At 50.6% G+C, this 15650-nt stretch overlaps 1 protein-coding gene across 1 annotated transcript; it reads left to right on the top strand.

Moving 5' to 3' along the window:
• The first annotated feature begins 2672 nt into the window (after positions 1-2672).
• LOC129084441 (gasdermin-C-like) lies at positions 2673-14838 on the top strand. The gene is made up of 10 exons (XM_054590685.1): positions 2673-2883; positions 3546-3729; positions 6004-6172; positions 8712-8823; positions 10868-10912; positions 12670-12726; positions 12834-12973; positions 13284-13413; positions 13864-13937; positions 14599-14838. Exons 1-10 carry the CDS (start codon positions 2673-2675, stop codon positions 14836-14838), a joined length of 1362 nt encoding a protein of 453 aa, XP_054446660.1.
• The last annotated feature ends 812 nt before the right edge of the window (positions 14839-15650 follow it).

Genomic DNA, 15650 nt, shown 5'->3' with positions numbered 1-15650 from the left:
TGAAACACTGTCAGCTTCCATTCGGAGCATCAGTTCTGGGCTACCACAAAAACCTTGCCGGTGCGGCCTGCTGCCCCTACAGTTTCCGCTCCCGCGGGCATGTCCCTTAATCCCATAAGGCTACTGGAGTGATTACAGAAGTAATTAGAAAGAAGAAGGGTGTGGAGCAAGTTGTTTTGTCCTTTTAAAAAAACCTCCATTTTCTTTGCCATTAAAAATTGTTGTAAGATGGGATTGCACAGGACTTGACACACAGGAGGCATAAAAAACATTAATTCTGACTGTACAGAGGCTCTGCCCAGGGTCCTGCATGTATCTGTCCTTTGTCCTGAAGCTTATTTCTATCTTTCTTGCGGATCCGCAGTTACATTTTACATACAGAGCATGTAAAATGGCGTATTGAGACAAGATAGTAAGAAGCTAGGAAAATTCTTGGGTGAGTGGAATGGGGAAACTGAGAAAAGAAAATTAAACAGGACTAGTTTGAGCAATTTATAGCCAGCCAGTGAATTGCAAGACATTATCTCCTCTGACCAAGTACACATGAGAGCAAATGGTTTAAACCTCTTCTCCCCAACCAGAGAATGCATAGCTCCCCTGGCCATGAAGCTCAGCTGTCAAGGGGCCAGTTTGGAAAGAAGCTAAATAAGTTGTGCAACAGTCAGTCATTTGTGAATGAATCCATACGTCTGACTTGTTCAGCCAGTTCTCTATGTGTCGGGAAGAGACACGCTTTGCTTCCGGAGATCTCTACTCTGCTGTGTGACAGTGTTGCACGTATATAAGTGCTGTCTGATTGCAGTTTGTGGACTTCAGCTGAGGGCTTGAGAGGTAAGATTGCATGACCCAGAGCTCAGCGCCAGACCTGGTCTTCTGGAGGAGACAGGGGCCCCTCATATGCTTATTTTTCCAGGACATTGCACTGGAAATTGAGGCAGGGACCCGCTGGTGGAAAGAAAACACAACGAGCGTTCCTCTGTTTTCTGGATTTTGTCTGACATTGGGTGGTTTGGAGACTGGAAGGAGCTCGGCTCATTGGAATCTTTCTCTGTTAGACAAAGCAATACACAATCTGGTAAGTTCTAACCGGGGATCAGGGTGTGGATAAGAAGAGAAGATATTATGGTAAGAGACAGAAATGTTCAGAATGGGTTTGCGAGATCAGTAGAGGTATTTGGGGTTTGTTTCAGTGTGAGGCCTCCCCACCCCCAAAGTGGGCACTTCTTCCTAAATAAAGAAGAATTCTGGGTAACAACATGCAGCATGCAAAGTGAAGGGGTGTATCTTTGATACAGCCTTTGTTTTCACCCATCCTCCCCATTGGCGAGTGTCATCTCATTCTCTGTGTCTGTGTGTCTGTCTGTTTATTTATTTATTTTAGGCTGCACATATAAATGAGAGCATATGGTATTTGTCTTTCTCTGTCTTATTTCACTGAGCATAACACCCTCTAGATCCATCAATGTTTTTGCAAGTGGCAAGACTTTATTCTTTCTGTGGCTAAGTTGTATTCTGTTGTATACACGTACCACGTCTTCTTTATCTGCTCATCTATCGACGGACGTTGTCCGTCCTCAGAGCCATCAGCCATGCCAACCCGCCTCCTTGTTAGGGTGGGATGGAGGAGAAGCAGGCCTCTTCGACGTGTCCTGCACACCTAGAGAATCCAGGTGCTCACCGGGTTCTCACTTTCCCCCCTGGGAGATGCCGGGGGCCAAGGGGTGAGCCTTGGCCTGAACTGGGTGCTGCCTCGGAGGAGGGGGACGGGGGCAAAGGACACCGCTCTGCTTGCCCTCTTCAGCGCACCTTTCCAGGAGGTGCCTGGAGCAGTACTGAGACCTCCCTGCTGGCCTCTGGGCTCCCACAGAGGTGCTCCTGGCCAGGGGGGTGTCAAACCGGTGTTGCTGTGGAGGGCTGAGGGCTGAAAAGTCCACCTCTGCCCTCCGGCTGATACCGACAGCGTTTAAAAGCCCCATGGGAGTATTGTCCGGGTTGGTGGTGACTACCTCTACCAGGCCCCTGACACTTAGGAGAAACGGGGCAGGTCATAATTTTACAGTGAACCACGGTCCGCTGAGCACAACAAAGCAGGCTTCTGGGCTCTTCATTTAACCGTCGCATGCGCATCTTTGTGAAGGCTGCTCTTGCTCTACTTCAGTTACAGTAAGGATGTATAAAATCTTAAAAAACACGGGTTTTGCAGCACCAAACACAGGAAACTCACACAGACGTAAAAATCAGTCCTTGGCGGGGAGCGGGGGCGGGGGGGCGGCTAACAATGGTACGATCTGGCTGGCTTGATCTGAACTGTAGTGGCCTAACAACGTGGGTACATTTAATTTCAGAAGGAAATTTCCCACCTTTTTGTCACTTTCAGTAAATTAAGGGAGGGCTCGTTGGTCCCTGACCTGGCAGGGACTCCAGGCTACGTGTGTCATCCCTGTTCACTAAAGATCGTCCTGCTGGAGAGTTGCCCAGGGAAGACCTAAGGCCCGTTCCGGCGACACAAGGGTCCTTGTATGTGCATGTTACGTCACTGTGTAGATGTGACAAAGGCCTATGAAATAGTCAAGTCACTGTCAACTCCCTCTGAATGATGATCGAAACTCATTTAATCTTACCTGTGAGACTCACCTGATCTTTCTGCTTCCCTTCTATCTGTTCCCAGCAACATGCCCTCCATTTTTGAGAGCACTGTTGAGACACTGGTCAAAGAGCTTGGAGACAAAGAACTCAGGCCCGTCAAGGGCATCATGGATGCCAACAGAATACATCGGTTTTCTCTAATACAGAAGAGGAAGGATAAGTCACTGTTTTGGAAACTGCCTGAAGTTCCACTGAACATCTCCCTCATGGACATTCTTGAGCCAGGTGTTCTGCCAGGTATTGTCAGCTAGGGGCACAGGAGGGAAGGACAGTGAAACAAGGGTGCAGAGAGAAGGGGTACAGCTTGCAAGACATGCTGGACACCCACAAAGGATCGGCGTCGGCTGTGGGCAAGGAGCAAGGGACTAGGAGTATCTGAGAAGTTCCTAAGTATGAACCCAGCTGCATTTAATACTGAGAGCAGCCTCCTGAGTGAGGAATATGATCCCCATTTTACATAACAGTGAATGAAAGCTTATAAAATCATTTGTTCCTAGTTACAAAGCAGGGAACTGGCAGAACTCGGACTCAAGGCCAAGTGTTTCTCTGTCCAAATCCCAAACATATTCTGCTGTGTGAGCTGCATCCGGGGGTTGATGCTGTGCCTGGAAAGATGATGTTGTGTATCTCCTGGGCCCGGGTGCAAGGGATGTCATCACTTCTTAGGGTCAGGACACCATCCCTGTTGTTCAGCCCCTGAGTGGATTCAGGCATTTGTCCTCAGGAGTAAGTTAAACTCCAAGTATTCCTTACTGATGAGTGAACTTCTTGGCAGAGAGATTTAATTGAGTAGGTGAGTTGGGGCAAGCTAGGACTCAGCCAGTTCTTTTCCATTCTGTTAGCCAGCTGTTCCAGAGTGAATTGCTGGCTAACCCTCAGGCCTCCTTGTCTATTTCCAGATGCTCCTGTGGAAAAGCTGGGCGTCTTGGACATGAAAACTATATGGAAGCTTGATATGGGTGCAAGTGTGAATGCTGAGGCAGAGGCGAGCCTCTCGGGAGAGACTACTAAGCACCAAAAATTCTCCCTCCATTATAAGACTGTTAGCACCCCATTCAAAACCTGGAGAGACCTTCAGAAGAGGTGAGGCCCCAGGAGGGGAAGGGTCTGGTCAACAGCCCCCAAGCTCTGGAGGCACCAATAGATTTTTGTCCCTGAGGCTCAGAATGAAGACAATGACATCCCAGGCTCTGCTACTCTTCTTGGGGATGTGTACATTCATTCATTCATTCTTTCATTGAGCTACTGGGTGCCAGCTATCTGATAAGTATTTATTAAAGCTGCAATGGTCCATAATTAGGCCATTTTGTGGCGAGAAAAGCCTAATGACAAGACAGATAATAATCTCTGTCCTAAAATGGAACATGTTTAGCGGGGCAGGGGACAGGCAGTCAGCAAGAAAGTAAGCATTTTAAAAAAATAAGTTATCAAAACATTAATCGAAGTGAGATGAAGGCTCTGAAATGCTTTGTTTAAATAAAGTGTGTATGCCTCAGTGTCCTAGGGTTTAATTTAACTCGGTGCCAAGGGGGAGAAGACCAGCCTTCAATGGTCCTCTATCAGGGGCGTCCCACCCGCGGCTCGTGGGCTGCATGCCGCCCAGGATGGCTAGGAATGCGGCCCAACACAACATTATAAATTTACTTAATACTTTATGAGATTTTTTTTGTGATTATGTGTTTAAAGGTCATGTAAAATAAATGTATGTGACAGCTCTTCTTCTAGTGAGGTCCAAAGATGCCAAAAGGTTGGATACCCCTGCGTCTAAGGGTTTAATAAGGAATTTAAATATTTCTGCCTTTTAGAAACAGATATTTCAATTTAAATCATATTTCTATGAATGAAAAATTACTAACATAAACAACTCGTTAAAAAGCACAGGCTAGTTAGAGAACAAAAGTTACTTTGACAGGCCAGGGTGCAATCTCTGTATTTCTGCTGCCTTGTAAGACTCTTATTAGAACTCACATTTCCAAAGACTGCTTACGGTGCAAAAGAGTATTTGGGTTTCTCTAGCTGCAGGAAAGGAAAAGAAAATTTTTTGTAGAAAATTCAGCAGTTTGAGGCTCCAAATTTAGGGATATGTCTTATTCTCTAGCACCACCACTAACAAAATAATCCTGACGTTAAAACTTGAAATGTGAAAAGGAAGGCAATTGGAGACTTAATAAATGGATGTGGGGCACATAAAATGTTTCACCCAGAGGCGGGTGCAGGTTGTGACGGAGCCCAGAGGTTAGTAGGAGTTTGTGAGGGAAGGGCTGGGTGGGGAGGGGGCTATTTAGGTCGCCCTGTGGAGCGAACGGTTGAACGCAGCCCTGAAGAACAGCAGAAGCAGAGCAGGAGGAAGGTGTCCAGGGGAGGCTTTGAAGCCCTGGGACAGGACAGCAGAGGACAGGGCAGGACAGAGCTTGTCATTTTTAGGAGCAGCGGGAAGTCAGTGAGGTGGGAGCTTAGCCAACCAGGATGAAGGTGACAAAATAAGGCTTGGGTGTAAGTAAATGTCAGACAACATAACCTCTGAGAGACACGGTCAGTGGTTTGGGTACCCCCAAGGGCCCTGAATTCCCGCCACAGGGCGGCGGGAAAATCCCCGCTGGAGGCTCATGGCCTCCCCCACTGGAAAGCCTCGGGAGGGTCTCTCAGTATGGCACTGGGCTGCTCCCCAGGGCGCCGACCCCCGTGGGGCCTTGGGAAGAGCCAGAGCGGAGTCTCAGACTGCGGTGGAGAGGAGCTCTGTCTTCGGCCCCTGTCCTGTCCCCTGCCCAGGCCTGTGTCTTCAGGCAGCCCTACCAGCCACCTACCCAGGACAGTTCACCTATAAACACCCCCATGTGCTGGTCAGAAAAACCACCAGACTCTCCCCTGCTTCATCCTATTTACCTGTTTGCTGCCCATCCCGCTCCGCTTGCGCCTCCGGATGGTGGTGACTGTGGGCCCCAGCTTTGGCAGCGGGGCTTCCTCAGGACTCTCGCCGGCCACGCGCTCCGTCTGCCTCCAGCCTCTCCGGGCAGAGGCCCTGGTACACTGGGCGTCTGTAAACCAGCCCCGAACAAGACCCCTGTGATTTGGGAAACGCGGATGCCTTTCACAAAACGGCAAGCGTGCTCTCCTTCCCACGCGCCCATCAAGAAGTGGGAGCCCCCCGCACCCCACCCCGGCCCCAGCACAGCAAAGATGGTTTGCTTTCCTTGGTAACCTAACCCATGTGCCAATATCCTTCTACCCACGGAGGGACCCCCTGTCAAAACCAAAGTCCCTGCAGCCCTTCCAGGTCCTGCGGGACGGTAGCCCAGGGTGACCCAGGAAGGCATCTCTTCCCACTCCAACCCTCTCCCTGCCCCACCCCCACCCCAGGAATGTGATGGACCCAGAGCCATTGTTTCTGAAGAAGTGCCGGAAAAATGGGACGAAACTGTATGTTGTGTCGGACGTCGTAGAACTGCAGGAGTGTTCTGTGCTGAGGGATCTCAGCAGCACGGATGTCTCGGGGAAACTCTTCCTCTCTCTGAAGTCTTTTCTCAAGGTATGGGATGCGGTCGCCTATCAATAATATAGGATAATAGGTTTAATTATTCTGGTATTACACTTGCTTTGGGTATGGGAATGAATATGATACACCTAAAGGGGTAGCTGCCGCACTGTACACAGTCTAGTTTTACGATGACACCAAACCTCCCCAAATGCCATGGCATCCTGAGAAGGACTGATGGAGGGGTGAGCCTGAAATACCTTCGAGCACATGGGATTTATATCGCTCCCTCACTCGCTCACTGCCAGTAATCAACAATAGTACCTTTAACAAATTCATTCATTAAATAGTTTTTGTGTGCTTTCACACATTGCTTAGTTGATGTGTAATTGGACCTTGCTTAGAAGATTTAAACCCTTAAGGAAAAACACTAAATTGTGAACTAATTTCCCTACGGCTGTGATTGTTGAACCAAGTAAAACATTACTCCAGGTTAAGGGATATATTGGCATTGAGCTTTGGGTTTCCCTCTGCTTGGGTGGGTGAACTTGGCTTTCTGAGAACAGGGGGACAACCCCGAGCCATTGCACGGCGGCCAGCTGCCCCCTGGGTGTCCGGGGCCCCTGTCACACCTGTTCACAGCCAGTGCAGCTCTGAAGGTTGGCCTTGGGCTGGGATGTTGTTACACGGTTTGCGTATCGCCCCCGGTTCTTGGCTGCAGCAACTTTGTTTTGGTCTATCAGGCAAAAGATCAGTAAGGAAACAGAGGCCTTGCGGAGCATCATGTAGGCTAATTGAATTACATTTCATAACTGACATGTAAAACATGTTGCTGAGGAGCACACACATTCTACCCACACACCCACGGAACATTCACTTGCATAGCTTGCACAAGAGGCCACCCTATCAGTCTTGGCAAATTTCAGAAGACTGAAGTTATACCAGATATCTTTTCTGGCCACGATGGAGTGAAACTACAGATTACTAACAGAAGGAAACCTGACACATTCACAAACATAAGGACATTAAGTTACATACTCTAGAACCTTCATGGATCAAAGAATGTACCACAAGGGAGATCAGAAAATATCCAAGACAAATAAAAATGAAAACCCAATACTGTACTCTACACTTAAAAATGAATAAAGTATGATACTTTTTTTCTTACCACAATAGAAAGTAAATGAAAGAGCTATATAATAATAAACAAGTAAAAAAATTCAAATAAGATTATACTTTTTTGGTAGAACTGAAATCCATGATATTTTTATAGCAAGATGTGGAGTCTTGTATTATCAAATATCTTTTTGTCACGTTCCTGTTGAACAAGGTACAGATTCATTAAGCAAAGAAAAAAAAAGAAACAACAGCAGACAAGAAATATCCGACTTCTTTCAATATCCTTTGACTTTTAATATGTTCTCTTTATCTTAAAATTTGAATTTGTAGGTTTAAGATTTTTAAATTTATTTTTACTTATCTTGCTTGGAGTTTCTGAGCTTCCCGGATCTGTGGTGTTAATTTGGGGGGGAATCCTCAGTTATTAGTGCTTCAAATATTTTTTCTCAGTTATTAGTGTCAAATATTCTCATGACACGTATGCTATAATTTCTGTAGTTGTCCCACTGTTCTTGGATATTATGCTCCATTTCCCCCAGTCATTTCTCTCTTTGCTTCTTTGATTTGAGTGCAGAAGTCTTTCCTCACACGTATTTCCAGTATACTAATGACCCGATCAAAGACATTCTTTATTACTGTCATAGTACCTTTGATCTCTCTAGCACTTATTTTTTATTTTTTCTTTAGCATTTCCATCTCTCTGCTTATATTACTCATCTGTTCTTGCATTTTGTCTATGTTTTCCGTTAGATCTTTTAGCAAATTAATACCAGTGGTCTAAGATTCCCTGTTTAATAATTCCAGGATCCATGCTATACTTGAGCCGGATTCTCAGCTTGCTCTGTCTCTTCAGACTGTCTCTTCTGCCTTTGAATATGCCTTTTAATTTTTTTTGTTGAAAGTTGGACATGGTATGCGTGATAAAAGGAACTCTGGTAAATCAGCCTTTAATGATGTTGTGGTAAGATGTATGAGGAAGAAAGTATACTGCAGTTCCGCGAACTTAGGTCTTAGTTTATTTATTTATTTTAAATGAGCCTGTGAACTTATAAGAACTTCAGTGCTCTCTTCCCCTCAGGTGTGAGAGGACGTTTAGAGGGAGCGAGAGTTGGATATTTCCCTTGTCCTCCATGGAAGGCTAGAGGAGGCTGGAGTTGATAGTTCTCTATTATCAATTGCTTCAGCTCTTTTAAAGTGTAGGAAAACAAAACCCTCATTATCAAAAAGAGAAAATGACTAGATATACTGAATCAGAAAAACCCCCACAAATCATTGCACTATTAATAATAGTAGAGGGATATGCAGGTAAATATGGGATGAAGCAAGGAAAAAAGAGAAGAAACTAGAAATCAGGAGTAGGGAGGGTGAGGACAGGGGGCGGCTGATTGTGTGTCTCACGACCTTTCTACATGTATTTGATTTTAACACCACGCGCATGTATGACGGTGTTACTATACCTGGTTTCTGTTCCCAGTTTGAAGGAAGGGGAGGGGCCGTCAGCGCGACAGAGAAGCAGCATACTGTGCAGAAGGGCTCGGTGATGGCCTATAGGAGGGAGCAGCTGGTGTTCCAGAAGAACGGCTGGGGTAAGCAGAGGCTGAAGGAGGAGCGGGTGGGAGGCAGCGGGGGTCCGCTCCTCCTGGGAAGAGAGGCGAGGAGGGACAGAGGCCACCGGGAAACCGCGGCTCCCGCACCTGTTCAGAGAGGGAGCAGCATTCCTCAGCGTCCAGGGCCCACGCGTTCTCCGCACCCACGGCCCCTCCGCGCGGGGCCCAGCTGAACAGCTGCTCTGGGGAGGTAAAGAGACGGTGTCCTAGGCGGGGAGGGAGTGAAGGGGAGCCCAACGCCAAGGTGCCTTTAGCACCGGGCAAAGCGTGGTTCTGATCCCAAGCATCTCTCCATTGGAGGCCCCACCATTCTCAGCAGCGGACCTGCGGGAGCCACGGAGCCCTCCCGGGTTCCCCGTGACCCCACGGGGAAGCCCATTAGATACTGGCCCAATCGCGGACGAATCTGCAGACGTAGCGCTCTACCCACGCAGGGCAGACTTGTATCACATCTCTCCCTCCTCAGGAGCCTCAAAGTGCACACTGCCCCTACACACACACACGCTTGGGGTTCTGACTCCACGCAGGAGAAAAATTTTCATGAAGCAGCCACCACACAGCCAGCTCAGGGTCCTTGGACCCTCCCTGCCCAAATGCTGCGTCCCAGGTAGAGGTCAGCCGGATAGAGCTGGGGTCTGGCTCCTCCGAGGTCAGGAGGTGCCCTCGCCACACGTCGCACACACATTCCATTTCTCTCAGACACACTTGCATACACACACTGTTCCCTGAAGAAGCCTCCATGTAACGTCTGGTTGAGGGAGGGTCCTGCTGTCACTGACCTGCTGTCAGCGGCCATAGACAGAATGAGGGAAGACTCTCCAATCTTTAGGTTCCGTGGCTCAACTCAATCTTCAAAAGCATGTTGTGTTAAGTGTTGGCAAGGGTGAACTAGAAGGAATTGGGCTCAGAGGCTGACCTCTCGCAGTGCCCGCAGGTCATCTCCTCCCCACTAGGGGGCGCGTGGCACTTGCCTGTTCCTACAATTCTGGGCTAAGGGGGAACCGATGGCCCAGGGCAGCAAACGTTGCACTCCCAGGAAGTAATTTCATCCTCATAGCAAATCGGAGAGGAAAACAATGTGCAGAACTGTTCAATAATTCCACCATCGCGCTTGATATGTAACTCCGGGAAAACCAGAATTCCTCTGTCACCCATCTTATCTATGGATGGAAACGAGCCCTTCTCTCCGGAGCCGATGGAGATAAATGTCCGAGAGGGTGGCTGACCCAAAGTCATCTTCCCACTCTGCAGTTCACCTGCGCCTTCCGCTGACCTGACGGCAAGATCAGGTCTCTGTCATCTCAGAAACCCCTCACCCAAGTGTGCCCTCACAGCCAGCCTCCCTAAAGAGCCTTCTACACGCTGCTCCCCATCCCTGGCGCCCACCCCTCCACCCACGGAGGGTTGTCCTCCAGCGAACCCACTCCACGTGGTCACCAGTGACCACACACTCAGCCATTCCTTTCTTGCAGCCCCTTTCTCCCTGGATACTGCCACGCCATGAGCTATGGGGTCTTTTTAATGGGCTGTGTCCACTTGGTCTCCTTCCTTCACGGGCCCCTGTCCCCTGTCAAACACTTAAATTGGATTATTAGGCAAGTTTCCGAATTTTGAACATTTCCCTACGTGAAATGCGAAGCGGGCCCGGACGTGGGTAGGGCTCGGGCCGAGGACTTGTGGGGGGCACCTCCGGGGCGTCAGACTAAGGGCAGCAGGAAGGAAGCCCGTTCTGTTCCTGGTAAAGTGGGCGATGAGAGCGGATACCCATCACCCAGGTGCTTGTTGAGAACAGAGGCTCTAGCTTCCCCTTAAGAGGGCCAGACTCAGGAGGTGTGGAGGGAGGGCAGGGGTCCTGAGTTTCCACACGCATCCCAGGTGATCCCAATGCCGGGGGTCCCCAGGCCGCCCAGAGAGCAGCTGCCACACCCGTCCTGGAGGGGACAGTGTGGGGGCTCAGTGCAGGGATGTGAGGGACTCTGCAGGGGTAACCCCGGCTCTGCTGACCTCGCGTTTCCCTTTCCAGAAATTCTTCCTGGCTCAGGTGATGAGGAGGAAACCTTCCCAGAGGGTGAGTTGTTGAGCAGGTTCTCTGCTTATTATACCTCAGGCCCCCGCTGAGCCCTTGACCCCCCTTGGACACTCTAAAAACCTGCTGGGGGCTCAGTCCCCAGATAAATCTTCCCCACCAGCCTCCTCTGCCATGTCCTTGTGTCCCCTGCTGTGACAAAGACACAGGCCCCTGGTCACAGGGACAGCCGCCTGTCTCCTTGGAGGTCTGGAGTAGGAATGTGTGTGTCTGTTGGGGGGAGCAGAGACCACGCTGTTGTAAGTGATCACTCCTTTTTTTCCCCAGAAATTGTCTTGAGGAGCGGCCTCATGGAGGAAACATTCTGTACTTTAGTACAAGGAAAATGTAATGTGGTCCCCTACGAGGCCCCGTTTTGCCCAACTGAAACCCCACGGGGCTTCCTTTACCATCCTCACCTGGGCGACAAGGTTCACGTTGGGTGGGAAAGGGCAGGTGGATGGAAACGGGGGTTGGGGAGCAGGAGGGAGAATGTAGAGAGAGGGAGAGTCTCCAGAGACTAACTCTTGGGTGGGGAATTCACTTTCCCTTCTAGGCAGCGAAGAAAGTTTCATCCCACAAACGCGTGAGTGTGTGTTTGCTGAGGTTGGGGAGGGGTCCCGTCGCCCTCCTCTGGGGAGCAGGGCCCTGTGTCCCTGCCTTTTCCACGGTGGCCCTGGAGCCTGGCCGGGGTTCCTGTGGGGTGGGAGGGGTTGGCAGTGTCAGGAACAGGGGGTGGCGGAGGGAAGGCTGGGGAAGGCTGAGGGATGGAGTGGGAAGAGGTTAAGCAAGAGGGTGGGGGCAGTAAGGGAAGGGACCTCGGTTTTATTTCTAAAGAACTTTGGGGGATGAGAAAGGGAGATGACCACTTGCTTTTCTCTTTCTAGAAAGAACAGAGAAACTGCTCTTACTTGGTGAGTGTTAGTATACTAAGAGGGACTCTTAGGCCTGCTGGGTAGGAAATTGCCAAACTCAGAAACCAAATTGGAAGTTTCCTCCTCAGAAAACAGTTTTACTGCTAAATTTATGCTTTAGTCAACCCCACTATTCTCCACTCTTTCCCTCCCCTCTCCTCCCTTCCCTTCTCCCTCCCCTTCCCTTCCCCTTCCCTCCCCTCTCCCCTTCCCTCCCCTCTCCCCTTCCCCTCCCCTCACCCCTTCCCCTTCCCTCCCCTCTCCCCTTCCCTCCCCTCTCCCCTTCCCCTTGCCCTCCCCTTCTCCTCCCCTCCCCTCTCCTCCCCTACCTTTCTCTTCCCTTCCCCTTCCCTTCCTCCCTTCTTTCTCTCATGAGTGCAGGCAAGAAACGTTTGTGGATGGCTTCTTAGCTATTTTTCCAAGCACTGGGGCTTGGGCAGTGGACCAAACAGAAACCCTGCCTCCCTGACGCTTTTATTCTAGTGGCTTCTCACTCTCAGAAGCTCAGCTTGAGGCCACCTCAGGTGTCCTAGCAGAAGCAGAGAGCCCCCAACATCCACTCCTTGGTTAATTCTTTATTGGCCTAGAGGGTATGGGTACAGGTGCCATTGCATGTGGTACCAAGCATTTATATCCATAACTTCATGTAGTTGTCCTGAGAGTCTCATTTTAGAGTCCGATGCTAGAATCTCTAGCGTTCTCTTCTCTGGAGTCTAATCTAGAATCCACATTATATCAGATGTGTCCCAGAAATGAGTACCTAGTCAGTTCCCTTCCAGAATCCTCTTCTCTCCTCTCTGCATTTACCCCGTACCTCATTTCACCTGAGCTTTCCCATCTTGCTAGCCTGTTACGGCAGCTCCATCCCAGAGCTCAAAGATGCCACCTTCAGACATGCTTGGGGTCAGCTGCTAAAAGGGGCGAAGCATTTTGCTTATGTTGATGGGAAAGGAATGCTCGAATCTCAGAACTGTCTTCATTTTCTGGTTGGCATTATTGTCCGAGGGCAGATTTTCAGCGCCTACAAGAGGAGGTTTATAGGAGAGAAATGGCAGCGGCCCAGCTCTCAAAGGCCATTAAGGACACTGTGTTCTCCAACCTCCTGGCCATGCTTGGGGACCGAGAGGCCCTTCAGGACCTCATGGACACGGTGAGGGGTCCCCCTGCTACCGAAGGTTGATCAAGCTTGTACACGGGCGATGGTTCAGAGATGTGACTGCCACGACGTGTGGGGAAGCGAAGAATGGGGGGTAACTTTCGGGCTGGAAAAGGACGTCTGAGACTGGGGAGTGTGGCCCTGTGCCCAGGGAGCGGGCCCAGGGAGTGCAGCGCTCGCAGGTGTCCCCTGGGGCTGTGGGGACCCGTTACCCTGCTCCTTGGTTAATCACTTACAAACGCAGCACTTACAGGCAAGATTGCGTGGTATTGCTCTCCTCATTAACAACGCCTGTGTCCTGTAGCTTGAACAGGAACCCGTGGGGGATTTGGATGGCCCTGGAGGCAGCATCCTAAACGAACTGCGACAGGACTCAAGCTACGCATGGAATGGCTCACAAGACGTCATCCTTTACCTGCTTGAAGCCATGATGGGTAAGAGTGATTTGGAGGACTATTGGGGGGGGGGGGGACAGTGTTGGTCCCTCAGAGCCCGCACATGGCTGCATCCGATGCCACCCTCCAAGGCTCTTCGAATAGTATGGTGTTTCACCCTCACCTCACACGTGTCTCCAAGGTCAGGAGGGCTCGGTGTGAAAAACTTGCCACACGACACAGACCTAGAAAGCTCAGCCCAGGTTCAGCCAACACATCACTGAGGGCGGATGATTCCAGGCCCCCGTACAGCGCGCCACCCCCAGGGCCACGTTAGGGGGCAGCCTGAGGCCATGCCAAGGGCGGAGGGGGCCTTTCCAGGGCCGGGGACTTGACTCTCCCGTCTAAGGAGTCTTACTCCTCTGCCTAGAGGTTGCCTCCTAAGGGTCTCTTAGTTCACTGTGGGCAGAGGAATATCTGACCATTTCCCCAAATGTCCCCTGTGCCTAGTGCTGAGTGACGTCCAACACCGTCTTCTGGCCCAGTCCATGGAGAAGCAGATCCTCTCCCAGCAGCGGGATCTGGTGAGAAATGTCCAGGGGCCAGTGTCCTGGGAAGCGGGTGAGGGAACCAGAGATGAGAACGATTCTGAGGAAAGAGGGAAGAATCAGGTTCTGCTGGGAAGGGAGAGGAAGTCCCAGTGTGTCCGCGGGGAAACCTGGGCTGCATCTCCCTCTGGGCGTGGGACCGTGGGCGTGAGTCCGCCCGGGGAAGGTCTCATTTTCCTTGTCAACCCTCTCAGAGGCCCTGCACCGTTCTCAAATGTATGTATCCAAGGCTTGGGAGCTGAGGGTATCGGAGTTACACCTCTGCTTTCCTCACATGGTTACCATGTGCCAATTGTGCGCTCTCTGTCTCCATATGTGTATATATAAGTGCCTGTGTATGTATGACATATGCATATACATACACATGTTGCACACACGAGCATACACATATACTATTCCAAACACCGCTCTTCTGCAGGGTAAGTGTTAGCGTCACTAGCTGGCAGCTCAAGAACCGGTGCTCAAGGATTCCCAATCACGCGTCCTTGGTCACGCCGAGCACAAGACAGGACCAGGACGTGCCTGCTAAGCTCCTGCCCTTGCAGTTTTCCTGCAGGACCCCTGGCTCTTGGGGCTGGAGGTTCTCTCTTCCTGACCTCCAAGGCTGGCCTGCCGCAGCTGATACTGTCTCTTTAAGGTGCGGAGCATCCTGGAGCCCAACTTCAAATACCCCTGGAGCATTCCCTTCACCCTGAAACCCGCGCTCCTCGCCCCGCTCCAGGCCGAGGGTGTGGCCATAACCTACGGGCTGCTGGATGAGTGCGGCCTGAAGATGGAGCTGAATAGCCCCAGGTCAGCCTGGGACCTGGGGGCCAAGAAGCCCCTGTGCGCCCTGTACGGGGCGCTGTCGGTGCTGCAGCAGCTGGCCCAGGCCTGAGCGCCGGGCGGGCGGGCCAGGGCTCAGTCCACCGCGTCAGCCCGTGCAGTCCTGGTTCTGCCTGCTGCCGCCAAGGCCTCCGAGCTGTTCCCTGCATCTACGGGTTTGTGGGGATTTTGGGGCTCCACACATAAATAATCATGTACTGACTTGGTCTTTGTCTGTTGGCCTTATTTCCCTGAGCACGGGCCTCCCAGGTTTTCCCACGTTGTCACAAAAGGCGGGCGACTCTGGCTGCTGGTGGGTGGATCGGCACGGGGTGCATGCGCGAGCGGAGGGAGATCATTGAGGGGTTTCTCTAATTGTCCAGGCACTCGGTGGTCTACTTTAAAAGCTAGGAGCTCGAAAGGTGCATATATTTTGTTTTTCTAGTTCAAAGAGATCCTAGGACTAGGTTGGGGATGCATATTCTATTGGTATGTACCAATATGCAGCATCACGTGTTTAATTGAATGACAGTGATTGGAGGTATTTTGTCATGAATTTCCAGCTTCTGTCAGAAGGTGGCAGCATTGTCACACAGCAGGAAGTTGGTGGTGCTGCCAGAGGCTTTGCTTTATTTGCTTAGGGCTTTGGAATTCAAGTCAGTCTCCTCTCTCCTGTCTCTGTTCTCTGGCCTCCCCTCCTCAGGTTCCCCTCTTCCCCCTTTAGCTTCCTCCCTGATGCATTAACTTGGAATATGGGGCGATGGTGGAGGGGGTTGACACTGGCTTCTTTTTGTACCCTCTAGAATCTTCCTTTTCAACACTATGTTGGTTGCATTAAGTGACCCCCTTAAAGAGCTCTGGGAAGTTAGACCTGAATTATGGGGA

The sequence above is a fragment of the Pteronotus mesoamericanus genome, unplaced genomic scaffold (genome assembly GCF_021234165.1).
Source record: "Pteronotus mesoamericanus isolate MK-2021 breed Mesoamerican mustached bat unplaced genomic scaffold, CSHL_Meso_final scaffold_174, whole genome shotgun sequence".
Lineage (NCBI taxonomy): Eukaryota > Metazoa > Chordata > Mammalia > Chiroptera > Mormoopidae > Pteronotus > Pteronotus mesoamericanus.
The sequence above is the reverse complement of the archived record's forward strand: the minus strand, read 5'-3'. Positions and strand labels throughout refer to the sequence as shown.

Excerpts from the sequence above, each read along its gene's own strand:
- LOC129084441 (XM_054590685.1), top strand. The coding sequence starts at position 2,673 with ATGCCCTCCATTTTTGAGAGCACTGTTGAGACACTGGTCAAAGAGCTT. Across the intron at positions 2,884-3,545 it reads TGAGCCAGGTGTTCTGCCAG|ATGCTCCTGTGGAAAAGCTG; the intron begins GTATTGTCAGCT and ends GTCTATTTCCAG. Across the intron at positions 13,414-13,863 it reads CCTGCTTGAAGCCATGATGG|TGCTGAGTGACGTCCAACAC; the intron begins GTAAGAGTGATT and ends CCCTGTGCCTAG.